Source organism: Micromys minutus, assembly GCF_963924665.1.
Source record: "Micromys minutus genome assembly, chromosome: 16".
NCBI classification, from domain to species: Eukaryota; Metazoa; Chordata; class Mammalia; order Rodentia; family Muridae; genus Micromys; species Micromys minutus.
The window spans coordinates 17,470,804-17,497,291 of NC_137985.1; the positions used below are offsets into that span (position 1 = coordinate 17,470,804).

At 49.2% G+C, this 26,488-nt stretch overlaps 1 protein-coding gene across 10 annotated transcripts in view; it reads left to right on the forward strand.

The window, feature by feature from the left end:
* Nucleotides 1-26,488, forward strand: part of DNM2 (dynamin 2) — a 77,147-nt gene that overhangs the window by 37,726 nt on the left and 12,933 nt on the right. For 3 of the 10 annotated variants that reach the window (XM_080930220.1, XM_080930217.1, XM_080930219.1), the window contains exons 4-16: nucleotides 419-622; nucleotides 3,037-3,135; nucleotides 5,663-5,823; nucleotides 7,635-7,777; nucleotides 9,600-9,735; nucleotides 11,143-11,210; nucleotides 11,768-11,906; nucleotides 14,287-14,373; nucleotides 18,324-18,394; nucleotides 19,504-19,533; nucleotides 19,660-19,692; nucleotides 21,642-21,693; nucleotides 25,846-25,959. In XM_080930220.1, the coding sequence (XP_080786346.1) occupies nucleotides 419-622; nucleotides 3,037-3,135; nucleotides 5,663-5,823; nucleotides 7,635-7,777; nucleotides 9,600-9,735; nucleotides 11,143-11,210; nucleotides 11,768-11,906; nucleotides 14,287-14,373; nucleotides 18,324-18,394; nucleotides 19,504-19,533; nucleotides 19,660-19,692; nucleotides 21,642-21,693; nucleotides 25,846-25,959 (1,337 nt within the window). Of the gene's footprint in view, nucleotides 1-418; nucleotides 623-3,036; nucleotides 3,136-5,662; nucleotides 5,824-7,634; nucleotides 7,778-9,599; nucleotides 9,736-11,142; nucleotides 11,211-11,767; nucleotides 11,907-13,237; nucleotides 13,377-14,286; nucleotides 14,374-18,323; nucleotides 18,395-19,503; nucleotides 19,534-19,659; nucleotides 19,693-21,641; nucleotides 21,694-25,845; nucleotides 25,960-26,488 lie in introns of all 10 variants that reach the window. The other 7 variants (XM_080930223.1, XM_080930222.1, XM_080930224.1 and 4 more) reach the window with 3 other exon arrangements.

Below are 26,488 nucleotides of genomic sequence, written 5' to 3' on the forward strand. Positions count from 1 at the left end.
CACACACACACACATCCACACATGCATACACACATACACACACATCCACACATGCATACACACATACACACACATAAACACATGCATACACACATACACACACACTTTCTCTCTAACTCTTTCTCTGTCCTCTCTCACTCTAAAAGTGTATTAAAATTTTAAAAGAATAAGTATGGTGGAAAACAATTATGGAATGTATTTGTGTGACCACTGACCTCCACATGCATCTACCCATGAGGGTACTCACCAAACACAGAAAGTACACAGTCAAGTGTGTTCTAGTAGGAGTGTTAGGAGTGGCTCTAAGATGTGACTCCCCTCGAGAACTTGCTGGTGTCCACTGGTTCTCTATTGGCTGTGTGTAGGCTCTGAACTCTGACCTAGGCTCTGACTACCTTTGCCTCTTGATTTCCCTCAGTGTTGAACTTGACCCTCATCGATCTCCCAGGCATCACTAAGGTGCCAGTGGGGGACCAACCACCAGACATCGAGTACCAGATCAAGGACATGATCCTGCAGTTCATCAGCCGAGAGAGCAGCCTCATTCTTGCCGTCACACCTGCCAACATGGACTTGGCCAATTCAGATGCCCTCAAACTGGCCAAGGAAGTGGACCCGCAAGGTAACCTCCAGCCCTGGGGCAGCAGCTACTTCCAGTAGTACTACGTCCTCTCCCTGGTGTGCTTTCTGTCACAGGGCTGTGTCAGAGGCCTCCTGAGATTCAGCGTCCCATGTGGTAGTAATCAGCTTTTCATCACCGTAACCAACACTGCGATAGTCACTGTCTTTAAAAGAACATACAGGGTTAGTTAGGCTCACAGTTTCAGAGCATCCTCTTGTGTTGGTGGTTTGTTTTGGTTGGGCACCACTTTACTGTGCACATGGGGAGCGACACGGAATAAGAAAAGGACAAAGGATGTTTCAAGGGTAATGTTCCATGTGACCCCAGTGACCTGAAAGCTTCAAGGAGACCTCACTTTACCACCCAGTGGCTCAGCTCTACAGACAGCTTACTACACGAGCCTTTGAGGGACATTTATGACCCAGATTTTAGTCTGCAGATAGTACCTCAGTGAGGGGTTGACCACTCAGGTGCCCAGGATGAATGAGGATCTAGGTTCAATCTGAGGGCTCATATTTTAAGAGCACTTTCTGCTGGGTATGGCAGCACATGCGTTTAATTTCAGAACTTGATAGGCAAAGGCAGGTGGATCCCTTGAGTTCAAGTCTGGCCAGGTCTACACAGTGAAACCCTGTCTTAAAAGGGGCTGGGGAGACCACTTACTGCTCTTGCAGAGAACATGGGTTGAGTCCCAGCCTACATGATGCTCAAAACAATCTGTGGTTTCAGGAGATCTGGCCCCATTAGTACATAGGCATTTAGAGGCCAGCCTGAGCTACATGAGAACCTCTCTCAAAAAAAGCAAGACATAATACCTGGAAAAGTAGAGAAAGGCATACACAACCTGGGAAGAGAGTCGAGGTTTTGCGTGGAGGAGACCGTGGGGCTGCAGAATGAGCTGGAAAAGTAGGGCTGTGTATCCTCCTCCTCAGGAGCCTCCCACACTGAATGTGCATGTCCATGACAAAGCATTAGGAGGGCAATAAAGAGTGAGCTAAGGTGGTTACCATGGAGAAATTAGGAGCCCACAAAGCTCCCCTCTTTCATGTAGATAGCCCTGACCACACTTCTTTCCAGGGTTTTTCTTACATGTAAACTTATGTCTTTTTTTGTGCCTGTGTTTGTGGTCTGAGACTTTTCTTTGTTTATTTTTCAGTCTTGGTTTCAGAATGTAGCCCTGGCTACCCTGGACTTCATTGTGTAGACCAAGGTAGTCTCAGTATCAGATTCTACCAGCCTCTATCTCCTAAGTGTTAGGATTACAGGTGCAAGCCACCATGCCTAGCCCTACTTTGTACTGTAGCGATGGTGTGTTACTCTGTGGGCAGGCCTCACTGTACAGTTACCTAATCCTTAGCCTCCCTGTATCTCTTCTCCACAGAGGGTTTCATTGGAGTCCATGTCTCAGACCCTGCCCCACTCCTTTCTCTCTCTAGTGTGATCTCTTCCCTATTAGCTGTATGAATTCTTATAGGCATCCCCTTTCATAGTAGTGCCACCTAATATAGACACTTGTCATGTCCAAGTGGATACCAGTCTTCTGTGGGCCTCCATTAGCCTCTATGTGTCTCGCACATATGCATACAGGCAACACATTCACATGTGCACCCAAGCTAGTGCCTGTGTTCCTGATGTGACAGGTTGTTCTTGGTAGTTAGGCAGGATCTTTGTGGTTCAGATTGGCTTCGAACTCTGTTTAGCTGAAGATGACCTTAAACTTCGATCCTCCTGACTCTACCTCCAGAGTGCTGAGATCACGGGTGCATTCGTGTCACCATGCAGGCTCAGTGTAATCGGGTGCTCAGGAAAGAGCCCAGGCTCCTTGGCAAGTACTCCACAGCTCACCTGGCACAGGGTAGGACTCAGGGTTTCTGAATGCTAAAGCGAGTCTGGTCCATGGAGTGCACTAGCCTCTCCCTGGGCTTAGAAGCTTAGCTTATAAACTCCTCAAGTGAATTGTGGTCAAGACTCCAAACTAGAAAAGCTTTGTCTGTAGGGAAGCCGAGAAGCACAGTGAATTTGGTGGTGTGGCTTTGCTGTGGGATGTGCTGACTCTGGTTGACTTGGGGAGAACTTTGGTGGGCTGGGCTGGTCCTTGGAGTGGTAATTGAGCCGGGTAACAAGGGGCCCTGGAAATAGTCGCTCAGGTTCAAGTGTAATGCTGGGAACGGGCAGGGGAGATTCTAGTTTCCATGATGTTCATTGGTTCTGCGGGGTCCTTGTACGCTCTTGCCAGTGTTCATTGCAAAAGTACTTGACACTTGATGGAAGTCATTGGGGCTATATCTGTCATTTTACACTCTGCCAACAGATGTCCAGGCAAAGAGACACCATGACTTGTCCCTTGTCTCTTGGCCTGTCAGAGGGCCCCAAGGGCCCTTCCTCATGATCTCTTCTGACTCTGACTCTTTCAGGCCTACGGACCATCGGTGTCATCACCAAGCTAGACCTAATGGATGAAGGCACAGATGCCAGGGATGTTCTGGAAAACAAGCTGCTGCCCTTGAGAAGAGGTACATAGGCCTGGGGCGGGCCACGGTGCATGGGTGTGTCTTTTGTGATTCTGCTCCAGACACAGTGGTTCAACAAATACAACATGTTTCTTCAGAAGTCGATTTAGGTCCTGGGAATGAATCTCAGGGGTGTAGCCCAGCATATGCTAGGAAGCAGGTTCATTCCCCAGCTTCCCAAACAAAGCATAATAAACACATACCGCTGCTTGATTCTGCTTATTGAAGGACCCTGAGTTCACTTTCCTACATCTAGAGAGAGTGCTGGTGTTTAGGTGTTGAAGAACAGACAGCCAGGCATGGACACACCCTTGTTAATCTAACATTCAAAAGCCTGAGGTGGAAGGGCCGTGAGTTTGAAGACAGCTCAAGGTAAAGTGCTGAGATTCTGAGTTTGCCTCCTGGAATTCACATTAAGGAGGAAGGGGGTACTGACTCCATTTGTCTTACAACCTCCATTTTTGAGAATATTTTTGAAAACTTTTTTTACTGTAAGGAATGGGGACCTAGAAGTGTCGCCCTAGCTAGTGGGGGCTGAGCGATGAAATGCTAGGACCAGAGAGTAAACACTTTTACCCTGTCCCTCCCCCAACTATGACTGCTGCCAGACACTTTGGGCCACCTCCTTAGAGGAGCTCGGCAGCCACAGGCCCTGGATATACTAAGAATGCATTCAATGTCCCTGCCTCTCATCCTCTGACCTCCAGCTCTCTCCCTCACTTTTCCCTCCTGTGGCTTTAAGGTCTCTCCCACTGGGAGCCAGAGCCCACTACTGCAAGGAACCCATGTCTTACATGCACTGGCCCCCAGCACCACAGAAAACTACAGCACACAAAAGGGATCTTTCACCACATCTCTCTCCCTTACTCTGTAGACTGAGACCCCTGGACCTCATGACCTCTGTTTCCCCCTCACCGCTGTGTTGCCTTCCCTGAGCACCCCATTTTGTTATTATGTGTGGGGTATTCGTTGTGTTTGCTGTGGTTGGAGACCGGCTGGACTTGAACTGCTTGCCTCAGCCTTAGCTGATTCTACATGTGTGCCAGCAAACTTGGCTTACTTACCCACATATGCATGTTTGTTTATTTTATATTAATTTTCATTTCTGAAGCTATTCATATACATGTTTTTGTTTTTGAAGACTTCATGTGCTTAGTGACTATCATAGCCTGACCCAGGACCACCTTGGACCACCTTGAACTTGATCCTCCTCCTAGTTTCTTAAGCATGGCCACCAAGCCTGACTGCAGGGGGTTATTTTACTTTATGATTTGCATGTGGGTGTGGGTTGATGCTGTTTGTCAGATGAGGTGGGCGAGTGCCACTGCTCAGGTATGGAGGTCAGAGGCAACGCTTAGAGTTCTGGAAGCTCAAACTCAGGTCATCAATCATAGCTGCCCATTTTTCTGCTGAGCCATTTTGCTGGCTGTAGTGGGTTTTAGTATGATGAGATAAACTGTCCTCTTTACCTTGATCTCCTCTGGGGGTGGTGTATTGATGATGTTTTTGTTTTAGAATATTTTCTTGTACTTTTTTTAGGTTTATTTTTATTTGTTAATTTAATAACTGTTTGTTTTTAACAGACTGATAGAGAGTGTGGGTGCAGTCTCCTTGGGGACCACAGGCTGCAGTTAGAGGCGTTCCTGAGCTACCAGCATGGGTGCTGGGAATGGATCTGTTTCTCTGCAGGAGTAGTATTCTAGCTTGCTCTAGTTTGCTTTCTGTTACTGTGTTGGATGGACACCATGGCTAGAAGCAGCTTGGGCAGGACAAGCTTTATTTGGCTTGAAGCCAAGTCAGGGCCCCAGAGTCAGGAGCTAAGGAATAGGCCTCAGAGAAACACTGCTTATTGGCTTACTTTGTCCATGACCTGCTCAGCCTGCTTTCTTTTGAGGGGTGGGGGGACATTTCTCTGTATGACTTTGGCTTGTTCTGTAGACCAGGCTGGTCTCAAACTCAAGTGATCTGCCTGCCTCTGCCTCCCAAGTGCTAGGATTAAAGGCATGTGCCACTAAGGCCAGCTTCAGCCTGCTTTCTTACTCACCCAGGACCAATAGTCCAGGGACAGCATGGCCTGCAGTGAGCTAGTGCTCCCACATCACTCATTAGTGAAGGAGCTGCCTCCTGCTCAGTCCGATGGAGGCAGCCCCTCAGTTAGGTTCCTCTTCCAGATAACTCTAGCGTGCAGTAATGCAAACACTACCCAGACAAGCATCGAGCTCCCAACCGCACTGCTATCTTCCCGGGCTGTCCTGGAAGCCAGGACTGTGCACATGTTGTCACACTGCACCCACTCACTCATACCTGCCCTTAAAGTTCGTCTTATTCCACATTCCACGCTGCTTTCCTCAGCTACCTTCCATGCCATTCACATCCCCGGTGGGGCTCAGTGCTGCCCTGTGCCCGCTCCTATGATTTATGGACCAGTCTGTTTCTAGTCTTCATCTAGTCTGTGCTGAGTCAGCTCAGCATGAAGCCATAGCGCTGTATCCTTCCTGGTGTAATGCATGCCTTGGCCTTCTCTCTTTAGGCTACATCGGTGTGGTTAACCGCAGCCAGAAAGACATCGAGGGCAAAAAGGACATCCGAGCTGCCCTGGCAGCCGAGCGGAAGTTCTTCCTCTCCCACCCAGCCTACCGGCACATGGCTGACCGCATGGGTACCCCACACTTGCAGAAAACCCTGAACCAGGTATAGCAGAGGTTTCAGGCTACTATGTAGATTTGTGCCATTCTCAGTCTCCGGTGAGTGACAAGGCCATCAGCCATCTTGTTACTCCTAGCCCAAGTGGTTTTCATTGAAGACCTGTTGAGGACTGGGTGAGACGTAAGTTGGTACTAATATTATTACGTCTGTTTGATTTATCAGTGTCACTATTGCCTTAGATACCCCTGCAGTAATTGAGTCACTTGCCCAGAAGTCTAAAGACAGTCCAGAGGTGGTAGCATGCTCAGTCAAGGCTGGTGACTGCAGTCTGGGTTCCTGGAGCCTAACCCTGCTCAGCCTTTGAGCACAAAACCTTGTTGAGCTTTTCCATGCCTTCTTCCTGTTGCCCATCAAGGAAGAATGGTTGCCCTTATATTTCCTAGGATAGGAGTTGGTGAGGCCATTGTGTCCAGGACAAGGTACATACCTTGTGTAAAAGGGAATGGTGTTCATTGACTGCCACATGCCCCAGCCTCCTTTCTCACTGTGATAAAACTGTAAGAAATGCAGGCAGGGGCAGAGCACCAACCTAGAATTCCCCAGTGAGGGTGTGGGGGTGTGGCTCAGCAGTAGAGTGTTAGCCTAGGATGTGGAAGCCCTGGGCTTCATCTCCAGTAACAAATAAATCCAGTGTGGTGGTACATCTGTAATCCCAGCACTCAGGAGATCAGAAAGTCAAAGTCATTCTCAGCTATGTAATGTGGGATAAATGAGTCTACCTGAGTCAAAAAACAAGAGCAAAGACTCTTCTTTATGCATGGTTTGGGGCCCAAGGCACTGTGTGCAAGGGCCATTGTCCTTAGGGAAGGTCCACTGGGAAGCCAGCTGGTAAATGAGCCACCAGATAAACTGCTAGTCAAGTGTTAGCTGTAGCTGGGGGTCACTGCAAAATGAAACTCAGAGCGTCATCCCTAGAGTGGATGCAACAGGGATTGGGTGTGTCTTGCAGGAAGGGGCCTAAAGCCACAGGCTGTTGGGCCTGGCCAAAGTGTGGAGGGGCATAAAGGAAACCCCTTCTCAGAGGTGTATAACTCTTGAATTAAGGGGTGCTCTGTGAGGCAGCGATTGTGAGCTCAGGGAAGTGGTCCATAGGTGGCTCAGGCCTGAGGACCTCAATCCCCAAACTCAAATAAAGGTAGGAGGAGACAGTGGACTCCATGAGACTGTTCTCTGACCTCCATACAGGCACCCTAAAGTGCACTTAACACCTCCCAACACATGCACACACAATAGTAAGTAAGTAAGAATTGTAAAATGTCCACAGAATTGTGAGCATCCAGCCTGCCTTGTAGCTTCCTTAAGAAAGGACTACAACAGGGCTAGGGCCCCTGGCTCCCATGAACTTGGGGCTCAGCACAGGCCGGAGCCTCTTCACTTCCTCCTCTAGCATTGGTGACTTCAGAAACTTTCTCTTTCCTGCTGTGCAGTGGTGCTCTTGCTCTGTTCCTCCTACCCCTCCCATCTCCCTATAGACGTGCCCCCACATCCTCCTCAGAGTGTACCTTCGAGTCTTAGTTGGAGGGCTATCCCAGGTGTGTGCATTGGTTTAGGGGACACCATCCCAAGCCTGCACACTGGTCCCACCATCCCCAGCCTTGGATGCCAACCAACATCTGCTGCAGGCTCTCTGCTCTGCTCGTTCCGGTGTCTGTCCCTGTTCTGATGGTTTGTCGGTAGGTTTGTGGGTCTCTTTGGATTGCACACAAGACTCTGAGTGTTCTGGGCTGAGGGTGGATTGTGTTCTTTGCTGGCCTCTGGGCCTATAGTGTCCTGTCTGACCCTTACCTTTTCTACAGCAACTGACTAACCACATCCGAGAGTCACTGCCGACCCTGAGAAGCAAGCTGCAGAGCCAACTGCTGTCCCTGGAGAAGGAAGTGGAGGAATACAAGAATTTCCGGCCTGATGACCCCACACGCAAGACCAAAGCCCTGCTGCAGTGTGTACTCCCTTCTCGTTGCCTGGGTCTTTCTGTTCTCCATTGCAGCCCTGTCCTAAACTGCCCAAGACTGGAGTCCAGTCTCTAGGTGTTTAGCATGACTTTGTTATCTGTAGCGTTTATGCCCTGAAACTGTGCACTTGCATTACAAAAAAAGGAGGGGGATTCATGCTGTTTCAGTAAGTTACCATTCTGTGTTGATCACAGTGTTTTAGGAAGTTACCAGTGTGTTGTACCACATTCATTGCTGTAGTTGGCTGTGGCCTGTGACACACAAGTTGGACACAGCTGAACAGGATATGTTATCTAAGACCACAGTCCTGGGCCTTAGGAGGTGGAGGCAGGAAGATGAATGAGAACTTGCTGAGCTGAGAACATGGATGAGCAAGTGAGAGTCTGAGGGCTGAGCTCCATCTCTAGACTTGACCTAGTGGAAGGAGAGAATTCACTTCCCCCAAGTCTGAGGGCGTGTACCTATAATCTAAGTACAGGACTTGGGGAGACAGACTGATCCCCACTCACAGGTCAGAGTATCCAGCCAAATCATGTTCAGTGGGAAATTCAGTAAAGCAGAGAGAGATTTAGGAAGACAGTGGACAGCCACCTCCAGCTGCCAACACACACACACACACACACACACACAGCAAGCAAATATATTGTGATCAGCTGAGTGTGGTGGCCTGGCACAAACTTCAGCCACATGGTAAGCTGAAGACAAGGTCATTTGAGCTCAGGACTTCAAGGCCATCATCACTTTAAAAAACAGCCTGTGACATGAGGGATCTGAAGTGAATTGCTTGCAGCCTTTTCTTCCTCTTGGGAGGGAGGGTTGCACATCTTATAGCCCAGAGTTTGGAGGTCCAAGGGCGACATTTGGGAGTCACATTTTTCCTTGATCATTTAGTTCCAAGAGCTTAAACTGTGGCCATCAGACTCAGTGACAAGTACCTTTACACGTTGAGCCATCCTGGGACCACCCCTACTCCCAAAATATTCTTTTCTTCTTTTTTATGGTTACATGAACTGTTGATGTTCTGCCTTTCGTGGTTGCCAAGCTCTCCAGTGCTCATCTTGTTAGCCTGCTCTGCGTATGTGCAAACTGAGGCTCACAGTGCAGTACCGCATAACCAAGCTTTTCCAGCCCGTCCATGGCAGAGCTCCTGTGCGACCAGGGAGATAAGTAGCGGAAAGTACAGATACTCCCTGGCTGGACTGGAGTAGCTGTCTTGACATGCAGCCATAGAATAAATCCAGTCAAGCCCTGGGGAAGGGCTGCAGAGCTGTGGCCTCAGAATTCCATTTAGTTTTTTAGCACTAACACATCTATCTACAGAGGCCTTGAGAACAGCCAGGATAGTGTCCAGCGATTACCAAAGTAGCTTTGCTATTTTACACATTGGCTGTTAAACAGTGATATTTTAAAGGAAAGAAAAGTGGCCAAACATGGTGGCATATGTGCCTGTAACACTAGCATTGAAGGGTCTTTAGTGCAAAGACAGCCGGGTTTACACAGCAAGACTCAGTCTTCAAAAACAACAAACCATGAAAGACAAGAAAATTAGCCACAGGACTGACAAGGTGGCTCATCAGGTAAACAGGCTTGACTGATACCGTGAGCTTATCCCCAGACCTACACGAAGGAAGGAGAGGACTGATTCTTACAAGTGCCCTCTGACTGCACTCATGTGCCATACCTCCCTTCAGTAAATAAATGTAACTTAAAACCTATGGAAGAAGCAGAGCTTATCACACAAGTCATGTAATTGCATGGCTGTGCAGAAAACTCCATCTTGCTTGACATTTTGCGTTTTCTTTCTTGAAGGATGGTCCAGCAGTTTGGAGTGGACTTTGAGAAGCGAATTGAAGGCTCTGGAGATCAAGTAGACACACTGGAGCTGTCTGGGGGAGCCCGAATCAATCGCATCTTTCATGAGCGCTTTCCCTTTGAGCTGGTAAAGGTAGGTGCTCAGCCTGGAGCTTGAGTCAGACACCCTCATGCTTGGTCTCTGACTAGGCCTTTCTTCCAAACCATGATGTCATGAGCACCTGCATCATGTCAGAGGCTGCTGTCTTCCAAGATCTCATAACTTAGAAGCTCTGAGCAAAATAGTAGGAAAGTCCATGTTTTTTCCACTGGTGGGGGAAAAAAGATACATGAGGGCCAACAAGACAGCCCAGCAGGTGAACGTACCCTCTGCTCTGCCTGACTGTCTGAATTTGACCTGCAGGCAGAAGTGGAGAACCAACTGCAGGTTGTCCTCTGACCTCCACACACACTTCATGAATCTCAGACCCTCCTATAAATATGCACTTAACACACACACAAATGTAACTTTAAAGACCGTGCACGGTGACGGGCTTCTACCAGTAGCTGCAGAGTTGTGTAAGTGGAGGCAAGAGGAGGCTGAATTTGAAGATAGATGCATCTTCAAAAGACCCCGTCTCAGAAACTGAAACAAAATCAAGACAGAAAAGTAAAGCAACTAAGCTGTATCCTTCCTTTGAGGTGTGTGGGCTGGTATGGAGACGAGAACAGCCTCCAGGGTTCCCTCAGTTGGGTTTCTCTGCGTAGCCCTGGTTGTCCTGGAACTTATTCTGTAGACCAGGCTGGCCTCAAACCTGGAGACTGCTTGCCTCCGCCTCCGAGTGCTGGGATTAAAGGTGTGCACAGCTGCTGTCACCCCACACACTTATTTTTAAGGCAGGGTGTCATTGTCACCTCAGTTGGCTGTGTGGTGGCTGTGTAGTCACACTTGACTTGCTGATCCTCCTTTGATAGGATTACAGGTGTGTATCAGCACATCCAGTTTACTCTGTGTTGTGGGTGGAGCCCAGAGCTCTATATCTATGTTGCAAGCATCGGACCAGCAGCCCTGGCTCAGCCTGATTTTCTGAGACAGGATGTCTCACCTTCCCGGAACTAACCAGTAGGTTAGGTCTGCTATCTGGAAAGAGTTAGTTTTTACTTATGTTTGTGAGTATTTTGCCTGATGTGTGCTGAGTGTACCATGTACTTGCCTAGTTGCCTGCAGTGACCACAGGAAGGCAACAAATCCCATGGAATTGGAGTTATGGATAGTTGTGAGCCATTATATGTGTGCTGGGAACTGAACCTGGGACCTTTGCAAAAGCAACCAGTGCTCTTAACTGCTAAACCATCTCTGCAGTCCAGTATACGCAGATGTACTCAGGTCTGCAGGCTTAAGGGCAGGTGTCCTTACTCACTGAGCCATCTCTGACCTTCATTTGTTTTTAATTTTGAGCTGCTAAGTCATCTTTGTAAAATACAATCATGAATAGAAACAAAAATGTTCCATTGCTCCTGCTGTGAATTGATTCCAGGCATGTGGTTTGTTTCTTCTCAGATGGAGTTTGATGAGAAAGATCTACGAAGAGAGATAAGCTATGCAATTAAGAACATCCACGGAGTCAGGCAAGTTCCACGGGGGATCTCCATATTCTCTTCCTCTCTATTCATCTGGGCCCCCAACCTTCTGAGTCCCTAGCTAGTGAGTCCTTTAGAAGGTTCATGAATGGTTTTCAGAACTGTATAAACGTCTTAGTCTTCAGGAACATAGAGAATATGTGTGTTTTGGCTCTGTGACTGTCCTGGGTTTCTTGATTACTTGTGTCCCCTAGGATATATGACTTTATTCCCTGTGAAATCTGTAGCAATCAGAGGTTGGTAGAACCCAGACTTGAGTCATGCTTACAGGACCCTTTTCATCATGGGTCACTTGTGGGCCTCTTGGTGTCCCTTCTTTAATTGCAGTCAATGAAATGTACCTCGTTTTCTAGCATCCCAAGATCCTTGGGTTACCCTGAGGGCTCCCCAGTTGGGGACTCTCAGATATCCTACCCCCCCCCAGCTTTGATGGGATAGTCTTCCTTGTCAGGGACCTAGCCATGCTTAGAAAGTGGCTGACCACACCCTTTGTTTCTCTCTGACTTATCTCTCCTTGCTTCCCCAATGGGTCTGGACGTTTTTAGAACTGGGCTCTTCACGCCGGATTTGGCGTTCGAAGCCATTGTGAAAAAGCAGGTGGTCAAGCTGAAAGAGCCCTGTCTGAAATGCGTGGACCTGGTTATCCAGGAGCTAATCAGTACAGTTAGGCAATGCACCAGCAAGGTACCGCACCTGCAGACGTGGGGCCGCAGGCTTGGTATCAGGCCCCAGGTTACCTCATTTCCAAGAATCCTACAGGGATGGGAATGTGTCAGTCTGGACCCACTCAGGAGGGGGTGTGGGAATGCTGGGCTTCTTAGAACCAGCTAGACTGGTGACAGGTCTCCTGGGATCCTGATACCAAGCCCAGCATGCATACGGTGGAATGGGGATGTCATCTGGCTGTGTTGCTTTGCTGCTTGCTAGGGAAGCAGATTGGGGCTCCCTCTTCAGCCAAGGCTCCTGAAGCTTCACACTTGTCCCCCTTGACAAATGACAGACGCTTGGCTTCTTTGGAGTGGGACACATCTCTTGTTACCATGGCACTGGGAAGAATGTAAACTGGTGACACACTGAGAGAGCTCAGTGCCCAACCTCAGAGTTCCTTGGGTTCTGCCAGCTTTTGCTGTGCCCTGTGCTGTCCTTGTTCCATTCCCACCCCTCCCAGGTAACTCCACACTTAGTCCTCATGGTCATTGAGACCTGTGTCCCTCTCTTCATGGGCTACTGCCTCCATTAGGCCCAAACCACCAGGCTCCTCTGGGAGGGCTGTATCCTGGGACAGCACGCTCCTACCAAGCAGCTAGAGTGCTTGGTGGGGGGAAGGGACAGTGTCTGCTTGTACAACCTTGACATTCCCAGCTCTGAAATGGCAGAGGACTTCTGCTTAAGCTGCCTGTTCTACTGGAGCAAAGTCCCCAGTTGCTTCCTCAGCTTCTCCAGTGGGAAACAGAGCAAAATAAGCCAGGCAAGGGCTGGAGTTAGGGTTAGGGTGAGTTTGTAGAGTGCTTGTCTGGCTGCACAAAGCTTGGGGTTCATCCTTAGCATCCCATAGACCAGATGTGGTGGCTCATACCTGTGATCCCAGGACTGGATTCAGGAGTTGGAAGTAGGAAGATGGTCATCCTCAGTTTTACACTAAGTTGTGGCTAGCCTGTGCTACAAGATCATTTCAAAACCTGAAACCTAGAAGGGCTGATTGACATCCTAGGGGCCATTGTCACAGATGTGATGATTTGAGATTTGTTCACATACCTTGGGCCCTGTGATGACAGTGTCCTGTAGCACTAAGCCTTGAACTGTAGACCAACCCTATGCTCCCCCAAGCCTTGCTGATCCCAAACAGCTTCCAAGACAGATGTGGGCGCAGGCCTTTCTGAGCATGCACTAACCAGCTCATTCTCCTTTCTTCTCTTTCTCTCTCCATCTCTCGTCCTATGTGTGCATTTGTGCGTGTGGCCTGCACTACCCCTGGGTGTCTCTCAACCTCGTCCCGCCCTCCTCCGCATGACCAGGACGGGGCTCTTCACCCCCGACATGGCCTTTGAAGCCATCGTGAAAAAACAGCTTGTAAAACTCAAAGAGCCAAGTTTGAAGTGTGTTGACCTGGTGGTGTCGGAGCTAGCCACGGTCATTAAAAAGTGTGCTGAGAAGGTAACAGGTCTTGCTCCTCCTACCCCTCATCAGTTCCCACCCATCATTTCTCCACTGGTGTCAGCCCTCGGCATCTGGGCAGTCGTCACCTCTGCCCATCCCAGCTGCCATCTGGAACTTTGCATGGCAGACTGAGTAGGGGAGAGGAACACCACACACATGCTCCACCACCTCAGTTTTGGGGTCCAGTGGAGGGACCGTTGACATGTCCAAGCATAGTCACATTTGTGACTCCTCCTAGATCTCCTAGATCTCATCTCTTACCACCGCTGCCCTCCTATGTGTTCCTGCATTAGGGTGCACTTAGCAGCATCTTTCCCTCCTGGGGAAGGTGTAGCTCCCCTGCAGGTGTGGCTCCAGTCACTCCAGTACAGATTAAAAGGAGGGAGTCAGGTTTATCCACATGGTTGCCAAGTTCACAAAGATCAGGGTAGTTTCCAGCAAAGGGTTCCCTGAGCTCAGTGACCCAGATGCTGTCCCTGTTATCCTGGAGCAAGGCACCATGCTCATTTGAATGCTTAGTGAGGGCTGTCAGTTTGTCCTGCCTTCACCTAGTGCTGGGCGGGAGGGGGCTGCCTGGCACCTCTGGGTAGCAAGCGTGCCACTCACCCTCTGCCGCTTTCCACCTCCGACCGATCGCTGGCTTTGCAAGCAGCTCTCAGCATGCACGGCACCCTCTCTCCTTTCCCACGCCACTCCTGCCTGGCCTGCCCTTGTCTCCCAGCTGCAGGAGCTGCAGGAGCTGCAGGAGCTGCAGGAGCTGCAGGAACTGGGAGACAAGGGCAGAGTGGGGCCCCAGTGGCCACTCCCTTTCCTTCCCTCAGTCTCATCCTTGTGTCCCCCACCCCACCCCCATCCCCGACCTGGCCATGATGACCTTGTCAGCTCAGCCCTTCTGCTTGCTCCCCAGCTCAGTTCCTACCCCCGGCTTCGAGAAGAGACAGAGCGAATTGTCACCACCTACATCAGGGAGCGAGAGGGGAGAACCAAGGACCAGGTGTTGTACCAGCTCACTGTTTTCTGTTTGTCTGTTCATGTCTAGCAATTTTGAAAGTTTAGTTTTGTGATGTTAATGCAATTTTAAAAATGATACTATTTTTCTTTAACTCAACTGCTGAACAAATTAGTCAGAGACTGTAAAATTTACTTAATGAAGCTGTATGGCACAATAGCTCAGTAGTTATTAATCTATTCTAATCCCCAAAGCTAATCTAGCTACTTACCAGCCAAATCTCCAAAATACTTGCATTTTGGTGTTGGTCTGACGCTCTCTGCTTCAAGTGTGTTCCTATGGTGGCTCGTCACAGAGACCCCTCTGTCTTTACCCCTCACCTGGCTGAGGTCACAAGTCCAGCCTTATATTCTCCACTGCTCAGCCATTTGCAGATCAGCTTTCATTGAGAAAACAGAGACTAAATGGACCGCTGTGTTCACTTTGAGACAGGAGATGCTAGAATAGACATCACAATGCCATGTCAGGATTACAGCCAGACATAGGGACAGAGAAATCAGCATTTGAATAATACAAGGATAATCGTACACAGTGTACAGTACCGTGCTTGCTTACACGGTGAGGTTTGGTCTTTTTTAATTACAGCTATTTATTTCAAGAGTGTTTTCCATAGCATGCATGTGGAGGCCAGAAGATATCTCTGAGGAGTTGGTTCTCCTCTTCTCTTTATGTAGAAGTTCTGGTGGGGGTGGTGTGTGTGTGTGTGTGTGTGTGTGTGTGTGTGTGTGTGTGTGTGTATGTATGTATGTGTGTGTCCCTGAACCTAGTTCCCCCGGCTTCCAAAGCAAGCCATCTTTATCTGCTGAGCCATCTCACCAGCCCCAGAGATCCATTCTGGGGCCCAGGACCATGACTCGGTTAGTATAGCACTTGCCTAACATGTGTGAAGCCCTGTCAGTAGTGTGTGGTGGTGCACAGTTGTCATCGTAATGTGGGAGCCAAAGGTAGGAGAACTTGGTGTTATCCTTTGACTGCATAACTGAATTCAAGACCAGCCTGAGCTACATGAGACTTTGTATCACTCTCTTCCACCCCCCCAAAAAACAGAGAATGCCAAAAATGATTATTATTGTCTGTGGCTACCACCCTTGTTGCCTAGCCTATATGCTGGCTACCCATCATGCATTGAACAGTCTTCCACCATGACTGTTCAGGTGATATTAATGTCTTTGTGCAGCTACAGATTAGATTGTTCTATGCATGCAGCTAAATCTTTGCTTGTATTCTAAAGGCCAAGGTGGTCTCTTCTTTGTCAGGGTCTTTTTGCTTTGGGGAGATTCTTTGTGATTCTGATTTCTGTCTGACTCTGACCCAAGGCCAGATCAAGGCCGTGTGTCACCTGTGGTGGCAGTGATTGGCTTTCTTCATTGTTGGGACATTTTCTACTGTGAATATACTGTATCTTTTAGAGCTGCACTTACCGGCTGGAGGAATACTGGGTATCTGGAGCCTTGCAGCTCTCTCTGCAATAGACTGAGTTATCCACTTCCATACCCTGGGCTGTCATTAATCCTTTAGATGGAAATCTGGAGCCGTGCCTCAGTGGTCCCGTGGTCAGCAGACCTAGATTCACAGTTAACTCACAATCATCTGTGACTCCCAGTTCCCCAGGATCCCATGCCTACTCCTAGTGTTGCAAGCACTAGGCATGTACAGTGTGAACAGACATATATGCAGGCAGCCTTGTGCATATAGAGTAAAAATAATAATTACAGGGCCTCATTACAGGTGCTTAAATCTAAGCTACTACAAGTGTCTGCCAGCTATGGTGAAGAAACTGGCTCCTTTGTCTTTAAGTCTTCACTTAATACTGGGCCTCTTAGATACTCTCTGACCCCCTAGCACCCATGGCCTGGGAGATATGGGTTTGGTTCAGGGGCCTGTCATCACAGTATGGAAAGACCAAAGTAGGATGATCAAGAGTTCAAGGCCAGACAGACTGGGTTATATATATTATGAGACTGTCTCAAAATAGAACAAGGCCAGAATATTTCCAGCATACACAAAGCCCTGGGCTCTATCTCCAACACCTCAGGAATATTACAGTGATCGTGCACTTGAGTGATAGTGCTCAGGAGGTGGAGGCAGGCTCAGGAGTTGAACGTCTTTCTCAGCTATGTGATGAGTTAAAGGCCATCCTGGACTCTGTGAACTCCTATCCCCAGAAAACAAACAGAAGGCAAAAATAATACACCACCAGAAGCTCGAGCACTTCTGATTGGTTTCCATCACTACTCCTGAGGCTACAGATGCTCTTTCTGTGCACACAACCCCTGGTACCCACTGTGGACACTACCAGGCCTCAGATCAGAGCTGTGGGAAGACAGTGTTCAGGAGCTTCAGACACAACACCCCACCCTCACCAGCAACCTCCTAGGTCTGTGTCCGTTGTCTTGGTTATTACTGAGGAACCAGAGCCCCTCTGCCCAGGCAGCCTGGCCCGTTCTTAGTAGGAATAAGAATGGGAAGCTGCCTGGGCCAGTAGAGACCATGGAACAACTTCAGCCTTGCAACAAGGACCAGAAGCATTCTAGCAGACAGGGCAGTGAATTATCTAACAGCTCTCTGTCTACCAGATTTGAGAATGCAGCTGTCTCAAGTATGGGCATGTGCACACTCAACTGCAAATATGATTAGGCTTTTAGTGTGTGTGGTACTGAGTTCCATCTTTTTTTTTAATAAGATTTATTAGCCATGCATAGTGACACAGACCTTTGATCCCAGCACTCAGGAAGTAGAAGCAGGTGGATCATATGTAGGCATATGGTCTATAGAGCAAGTTCCAGTATAGCCAGAGCTACACAGAGAAGCCCTGTGCCCATATCAGATAAGAGACAGACAGACAGATAGATGTAATGTATGTGTGCTACATGTGTATCAGGTGCTTGTGGAGGCCAGAAGAGGGCATCATATCCCCTGGAACCAGAGTTACAGACAGGTGGGAGCCACCATGTGGAAGCTGGGAATTGAACCTGGGTCTTCTGGATGAGCAACAAATGCTTGTAGCCATGAAGCCCTCCCTCCAGCCCTCAGCCATACTCTCTTACGTTAGTATGTTTGAAAACAGAGCCACACATAAGCCAGGCATGTTGGTGCACATCATTAGTCCCAGCACTTGGGACACAGAGGCAGGCAGATCTCTTGAGTTCAAGTATAGCCAGGGCTACACAGTGAAACCCTATCTCAAAAAACCGGAAAAAAAAAACAAAACGGGGGAGGGGGAGGAAAGACAATAAAGCCACACATCACCCATACTGACTTGAACTCAGAATGCAGCTCTCAAAACATCTGTTTTTGTTCAATATAACATATACACATATTGTTACGTGGGTGTGCTTGCATGCAATCATGTGATTTTCAGTTTGAAATAGCACTAACAAGATCCCAAAGACCAGACTGAAGTCGTCTGTGTTGTGATGTGAAATTGGCTCCAGTGCAGCTTAGCGGTAGCGCACTCTCCTAACATTTACAGATCCTGACTTCCAACTCAGCAGGACTAATAAAAGAGAAAAAGGAAGAAGAGAATGAATCCCAATCCATTTCCATAACTCTGCCAAGGAAGACAGCAACTCTAGTGGTTAGCCCTCAAGGCTGTACTCATGCTTACTACATTGAGCTACCCGGCCCTGCCCCCTAGCTCAGTCTTCCTGTGGGGCTCTTTTTCACCTCTTTTCCATCTACCCCTGTCCTGGTGATTTAGCCTTCCTACTGCACTCCTGTCTGGGAGAACTATGGGAATGCAGCAGTTGTGTCTGCTGCCCTCTGCTGTGTGTGTGTGTGTGTGTGTGTGTGTGTGTGTGTGTGTGTGTGTGTGTGTGTGTAACAGTTTTATCTGCTGCCCTCTGTTGGGCGTGGGGGTGTGCGCATGTACATAAAGTACCATGCTGTCTTTGCTGTTTTGTATTCTATAGTCACACACCCCTACTTTCCTCTAGATTCTTCTTCTGATTGACATTGAGCAATCCTACATCAACACAAACCATGAAGACTTCATTGGATTTGCCAAGTACGTATACAGCCATTGTCACAGGGGCAGCACCTTCACACCCCAACACCAAGACCAGAGTGTTCATGAATCTGGTGGGGATGCTGGGCAAAGGATAGAGACATCTGAGAGTGCCTTGAAGCTTTTCTGTGCTGTGACTTCTCTCACCGTGTTCTCACCTAGCATATTGTTTATGGATATCTCAGGGACGAACTGTGTGTTCTGTGATCATTCTCAGGGAAGGGGAGACCAGCTAAGACTTCTCAGAGCTTTTCCCAGTCAGAGCACCTTGCAGGCTCTGTCTTTCATATACTGTACACATATACGTACACATTGTAGATTTAAAACTAGAATCTTGCTCTGGGACGTCTCCATTGTTAGCACTTGGCTAGCATGCACAAGACCCTGGACTAGACCACAGGACCAGTACAACAGATACCACATCTGGTTGTATTGGTCCTGGGTCAGCCATCAATTCTGGACCAGTTGGGCAAACTTAGATGCCACTGGGGGTGCTCTGGTGACTCATGCAGGTTTTCTTAGCTTTGGACAATAGGACACTGCCTCGCACCCTTGTGTCCGTCTTCACTACTGGTGTACTTTTAGGTCAGGTCCACCTACCCACAGGAAGACCCTGTGCAAAGATAGACTGTTAAGGCACAGTCTGCTCGAGGCTCTTGGAAGTCCAGAGAGTGGCTGTACGGCCCGACCTTAGGTTTTTGGAAACTTGTTAAGTGGGAGGGCCTGCTGGGCACAAGGCTTCAACTGTCTATTGTCTCTGGGTAGAACTGTTCTAAGTGGGCACATGGCAGATGAATGAAATGAATGAATGATTGATTGATCAGAAGCCCCTCCCTGAGCACATGTAGATGTAGCCTAGGACCCTTAGCTGGGTAGTTTCTTCCCTGGGGTGGGCTGCATGCAAGGGCTGGGGAAGGCAGCCTCTTTAAGCCCTGTTCTCCCAGTCATGCATGGACAGCAGATGGCCCCCCATTGGTTGCTATCAGTTTCTTCATCTCAATGTGTCTGCTTCTCACACTTCATCCACAGTTCCTTCTCACAATCTCTCCTGTTTTTCCTTTGACCACTCCACTTCTTTCTCTGGATCCCGGGGCCTTCCCACTTACCAGCTGTTTCTATTCTGAGGAGCTGGTCACAGGGTGGGTATTGCCTGCTGTGTGCCTCTTTCCCTGGTGTGTGACCTGGGGCGTCCTCCCTGGGGAGCCTCAAACCTGTGGGGGATGTTCCAGAAGCCCTTGAATTACAACAGCCATTCTCTCAACCAGGGCCCCAGCCAGGCCTTGTGAAGAGGACACTGGGTAAGACACCATAGAGCCTGCCCTTGTCATGCACATGGACTGGGGAGTAGTGGACATTAGCACAAAAGCTTAAGGGACGAGGCCTGGGGAGACCTTCCCAAAGAAACCATGCAGGGGCAGGCAGGGGACTCAGAGCTGGCACTGGACAGAAAGACCAAGAGGCAGGACACCAGCCAGTGAGGCAGGATAGAGACAACCGGTTGTGACCGCGCCCCTCACCAGGAAGCTCCTGAGAAGAGTTTACATTCCCTGCCATGGTTCCCAGAGTCTCTGGTTAGGGCCATGGAGAGGCTTCACCACTGTGGCTGCTGTTTGAGGGAGCCATGAGCACTTATAGCACATCCGGGCCCTTGTCACCAGACTGTGAATGATGGCTTAGCTTATTCTTACCTTCTTCATTATGGATCATTGCAGACAGGGCCCAGAGGAAAGGCACCATGAGGGCTGCTGATGTGGGTTGGTACAGCACTTGGTTAGCATGCATGAAGTCTAGCACCAAATCAAAGGGATGTGATAGCCCACACCCATCATCCCACCACAAGGGAGGTAGAAACAGGACAGTTGGTCCAAAGCCATCCTTGGTCATATATCTAAAGTAGAAGACCCTCCCTTAAAAAAAAAGCCAATAAGATGGCTTAGCAGGTAAAGGTGTGTGACCAGCTGGATGCCACATATAGAGAACTTTGCCCTCCAAGCATAGATAAAAACAGCCCTGGGACAGGAATGCCAAAAGAGCACCAAGAATTCTACATGGATTCTTACCAATCTAGAATAAAGAGCCTGTCTCCTCCAAACACGCTCTGCCTGTCTAGCAGCTGACTGAAGCTTTGCTGCTGGTTCCTGGTCTCTGTAAGCTACTTGAACTCCTTAGGTAGTCCAGCCTAGATGCAGACTCATGCTCCTTGTGTACTCTCAGGTAACTCCTGATGGAGACTTAGCTGGTTTGAACCATAGGCAAAACCTCAGAGCAGCTGGGGTGGTGAAACCAAGTGTGCTGCTATCTGTATCTTCCTGTGGTTTCCCTAGAGCCTGAGATGAGCACTGGTTGCTTCTGCAGAGGAACTGGGTTCTGTTCCCAGAGCCCACATCAGGTGGCTCACAACCCCTAGCAACTCCAGGCTTCCAGGCACACCTGCACATGTGTGGTGCACATAAACTCATGGAGACAGGCACACACTGACATATACACACATACATATACATCTTTTTTAAAAAAGAAGAAGAAAATGAAAACCCAACAGAGAAGTGGCAGGACACAGTTGCTTTCAGGTGGTTAGAGCATGAGATTGTCAGAGAAGAGTACGAATCAGAACCACAGAGAGAGTGGTGGGTAGCTACAGGGAAGGATAGTGTGGTCTGCCTAGAGCACCGGGTGCAAAGTGCTTAGCACCTGGCACACACAAAGCTCTGTGGTCCATCCCCATCACTTCACATACTGGCTATGGGGAGTTATTCAGGATTCTCCCATGATGGGCCTGGGTAGTCCCTGGCTTGAGTCAGGTTCTTCAAGCCAGCCATGTGGCCAATGTAAGCCCCAGAACTATCAGGGCTGGTTATGAGAGGCACTTGTAGACTGATGAAGGGTCAGTAGTGGGAAGAGAACATAAAGAAGCCTCAGGTATGTTGTGCTTAGAGTCCCCTAGAACCAGCTCCCTGTCCCATTCCCCTGCATCCTACACCTCTTCTTTGAAGCTGTAACTTCCAATGACTTGTGGGAAATAGCTGGTGCTTCTGGAGTAGCTATGAGAAGGTTCTATAAGCCAGGGCTAACCAGATACATTTCTTATTTCATGTGCTCTAGCTGTTCTCTATGTTCAGGAACCATGTCCTTGCCTCTGCCCTTAGTGGGTCAGTGGACCCTTAGGGAAACCTCAGCCTGGGCCACCAGGGCCTCTCTTTACCTTCCTCCTACATTTCATCTGAATGTGCCTTCTCTGCTTCTGTTACAGTGCCCAGCAGAGGAGCACGCAGCTGAACAAGAAGAGGGCCATACCAAATCAGGTAGCTCCCCCGTCTCAGCTGTCACTCCCTTCTGAAGACAAGAGCACCCTTAGCTCCTCATAGCATTTGATATGGGAGCCGCTCCCTCTGGTGGCCTCTAGGCCACATAGCTGTTAGATCTAAGGCTTCCACGGGACCTTGGGGCAAATTCCAAAACCAAGAGACCTCATCTGCCATCTAGTGAAAAGTTACAACTTGACCCTCAAAGCAGGAGATGTGTAACAGTGACCCTGAGGTGTATGCAAGCAAATTTTGTTGTCCAACTCTTGGCCCCAGGAATGGAGGCAGGTAGGTAGAAAGCACTGAAGATGCCACAGGCAACTCAGGGAAGATGGGGGTGGTTTGAATTCCATACCTGGAGAACCCCCGGGTCTCCCTTATAATCTCACCCCAGCTTCAGAGGCTCTACACACTCATGAATGGCTTCATAAATGCCAGTGTCACATGTCTGGTTGGGCTTTTTTTCTGTCCAGTTTCTGCCACCATCCCCTAGTTCCCTTCCCATGTCAGGCTGGGTGAGGGTGGGGCGCTGTGCTATTGTATCTTGCACGATTTAGAGCCAGATTGGGGAGAAATGTAACAAATGCATGATTTTGAGTTTTCTTTTTGTGTGTGTGCTTGCCATAGGTAGTACATTGTTGTTGCTTTTTTTTTTTTTTGTTTTGAAGAAGATAATGAATTAAATATTAACACCATGAATATAATTAATAGCATGTAATTTTTTTCTTTTGCTGTTTTTTGTTCCTCTGCTCTTCCTTCTCCTGCCCTTGTGCTTTCTCTGCTTTCTCTCTGTCCCTTCACGTCCCTTCCATCTCTCCTGCTCTCCCTTGATTGACCCACAACCCTAACTTTACATTCTCAAAGGGGGAGATCTTGGTAAGTACCTGCTTAGTGTGGTAGCTGACTTAGAGAACCTAGTGGTAAAGGAGGCCTGCCTTCACCCTCTGCTCAAAAAACTAAAACGTGCACTAACCCTGGAGCTCCACGTCACTGCTGTCACTGGACCTCGTGTTGTCCTGGGGATCTGTTGCTCTCACAAAAGTACTAACCCAATTGCACCTTTCTGGGCGGCTGGGTTCTAGCAGGTTCTCTTGGTGTCCTATAGTTCAAAGATGGCAAATACGCAGTTCATACATTGCCTCCATCCCCACCTCAGCTTACTAGACATGGAAGGTTTTGCTCAGAACCGTTTGGAATTCATGTTTGTTGCTGCCAGTCCTTATTCTTCCTCTCTTCCTGCAGACATCACTGACTGACCAGACCATGTGCTACCTCATGGGGAAATTTGCCTTTCTGTGCCTGTGACAGGCATGACTAAATGATCCAATACTATTTCCTGTGATTTTCCTCACAGTGAGCCCAGGGCAGACATTGCTAATCAATCCTGGCATTCTTTCTTAATATGCATGCCATTGACTCCCCATTCTGTAGCTGTTGTGACTGATTTTTAATTTTCCATGTGATATCCTTCTCTTGTACTCACAATAGGCGTGAATAATCAGGTTCCCCCAGCCTACTGCCTTCATGGCAGCTAGAGTGATTGGTGTGGATGGTCAGTTCCACTCTCCCACTTTTCTTACCCATTGTCTGGGACAGGCATCACTAAGTGATCCCAGCACCACCACCACCCCTGCTGTGCTCAGAATTGTTGCCATAGTCTTCTGGGCAGCTCCTACCAGTCAGTTGGTGTATATCGTATTTGCCATCCTAACTGCGGGCAACTCATCTTCCTTTTGCACAAGGGCTGGGAGCTGGGGTTGTTAGAAGGGTGCGAGGCCCAGCCCTGCTGAAAGCTGAGTCTGTGTGGAGGTGCTCCCTACAAGCAGCGTGGCCCCCATGCCCTAGCAGACCCCTTTCTTCAGAATATTCTCCTGCTGCCACCAGCACTCTCTGCAGAGAGATTCTTGGAGTTATGAGCTTTTGCAAAGTTTGGGCCGCTTCTGTGTGAGTGGTCCTTGATGCACCTGGGTATGTTAGAGAAGAGGGGCCTAGGACCAGATCAGCCTTAGGCCTGGAGCAAAGCATGGCCATTGTTCCTACCTTACTCTGTTCTCCTGGCCACAAACCATGTGCAGCCTCAAGACCATGAGCATGGCTGGTTGTAGCCTCTGGTGCCCGAGCCATACTTGGTCTTCCAAGTGATCTTCACCTAGAGAGGACACCATCATGGCTCCCTGAGCTCGCCTCGCTGCCACATTCTGCTAAAGCCACTGGGATGGATCCTTTCTGTTCTGCATGCCTGCATGCCTATTACTATGTACCCCAGAAATGGGAACCCCAGCTGCCTTTGCTGTTGCCATACCTCTCCCCAACTCCTTAAGGCTGTGACTCTAGGCTCACAATCTGCCTTGGAGATAAGGAGGCACAGCCTTCACTGTGTTGTCTACACTAGGGTGCTTTCCAGCAGGGGGCTGGAAAGGAAGGTGCCTCTTGGCAGCCCATGTATCCTGTGGAGGCAGCCAGACCTCTAAGGGACAGAGTGACAGCATTATGCATGGATCTGCTATTTGGGGTTACTCTTCTTGGTGGTAGCTCAGGCCCAAGTTCCTCTCCCTTGGTTGACATGTGACTGAGGCCAAGCCCAATAAGCTCTAAGTGCTGGGCTAAGACTGAAAGGCCTGCCACCTTTCCCTGGCAGGACGGAACACCGCTAAAGGACCCCACTCACCTCAGCCTGAGTGATGTTCCAGAATTAAGCAATCAGCCTTACTACCTCAGCAGCCAGCCTAGGCGGCCTAGAATCAGGGTGTTCCTAGAATTCTGGAAACTTCCGTAGCTGAGCTCGGGCCATTTGGAATGAATCTGTACAAGTCAGTCACTTTTTTTTAGCATGGACACTATGCCCTCCTGGGGCTCCAGGCATCTCTAGGAGTCTTGAGTCTTTTGACATCCCCGGGAGGGAGGAATTCTTACCTGCACTTTAATGAGGGGTGTTAAGTGTCAGCTTATATTGTTCTTGACCCAAGAAGGGACTTAAGTAGGCTGCAGGGATTCCTGAACCTTTAGTAGCTGCTGTAGCCTTCATGGCCCGCAGCTTGGAGCCCAGACACACCCACTGTAGCAGGGTAGGTGGACACAGGCCCTGTTTAGGTTTGGCAGCTCTGGAGCCAAACAGAATAGGAAAAAGGGAACCTCAACTCTAGGCCCCAGACTGGCTCCTCAGAGACCCTATTTGGATTCTTCTGCCCCATCCTACCCAGCGCCAACCTCTCCACCTGTCAATGGCTCTACACAGCACATGCTCTGCAGCCTGGCCCATCTGTTGCTACCTTGGTCCAGGCATCCCTGTTGCCACCTCTGTGTGCTTCCTGCTGTCCCCAGAGTCCCTAGGTCAGGGGGTGGGGGGATCAGGTCTACATGTGCCTCCGTGTCCCAGGGATCATGGGAGTCTGAAAACGTGGCCCCCTCAGTCTGCTTGTACCTAGCAGTCAGGTGAGTCCCCAGGCTGACCTGGCTTCTGTTCCCCATCAGATGACAGCTATGGCCCAACAAGCCCTTTCCATGGATTGTCTCCCAGCTGAAACCCCTGAGTAGAAAAGTGTGCCCACTGGGCTTCCAGCTAGCTGAATCACAGTCCCACTCGGTTGACCCCTTCAGGCCAGCCCTCTGGGTAGGACAGTCTCCATAGCACTTGTCACCTACACACAGAAGAGCTTGTATGAGTGACACTCCTTTGTGGGTCAGTCCCATGAAAGAAGTTACAGCTATCCCCTGCTGTGGGCTCTCCAGTGAGCCATCTCTGCCTACCTTATTGGACCCAAAGAAGTATGGAACCTTAGTGTCACATTCTGCATGGTTTAGCCCAAGCCCTGGCCTCCTGGCCTAAGCCCTTTGACACTCCTAAGACATGCATTTTTGTTTCCTGTGTCACTTAGATCACTGTAACCACTGAGGGGCTTCTAGGGCCACAGCTCACCATTCTGTCCCTGGGCTAGAGATCTGGTCTCCAACTATCTCCATCCATCCCCACAGCTGACCCAGCTCCCTATCTGGTTCCTAGCTGGGAATGCTTGGGTTGATATGGAAATAGGATTCTGGCTTGGGGGTGGAGGTATCCCCGCCACAGAACCAGGTTTCTATCCCTCCTGGGGAGGAGGGGGTGGATGGAGCAGCAGGGCTATTCTCCCAGCTAAGCTGAGTCCTCCCCACCAGGTGATCCGCAGGGGCTGGCTGACCATCAACAACATCAGCTTGATGAAGGGCGGCTCCAAGGAGTACTGGTTCGTGCTAACAGCTGAGTCATTGTCTTGGTACAAGGATGAGGAGGTGAGCAGTCGGGGACAAGGGTGGCCTGACAAGGTAGGAGAGGGAGGTGGTCCCCAAACTGATTCCCCCGGCCAGCATTCATTCATTCCCTCAGTCACTTGAGAAAGGGAATTTACAGTTAGGCATGGTGCCATTCCAAGATCCCAGCACTAGGAAGGAGTATAGGCAGCCTGGGATATGTGGTAAGTTCCAGACCTGTCCAGGTTATGTAGATAGTACCTGTCTCAGACGAGGTGGGGTGGGAGTGATACAGTAACGAGCTTATCCTACCACAGGAGACCTGATGAGTCCCTGACCTAAGAGAAAAGGAAGGGGCAGACGCTCATTCCCAATAAGCAAGGCAAACACTGTGCCTACTGGCCAGCTAGGCTTGTCTCCTTGACAAGTTCCAGGCAAATAAGAGACCTGAGAAATGACACCTGGCTTGGTTCTCTGCCTTCCAAATCTACACACATGAGTATGTGCCTACACACAAACATGATTATATACTCACACACAAAAAGAAACAAAGAGAAAGAAGCAGGGTGTG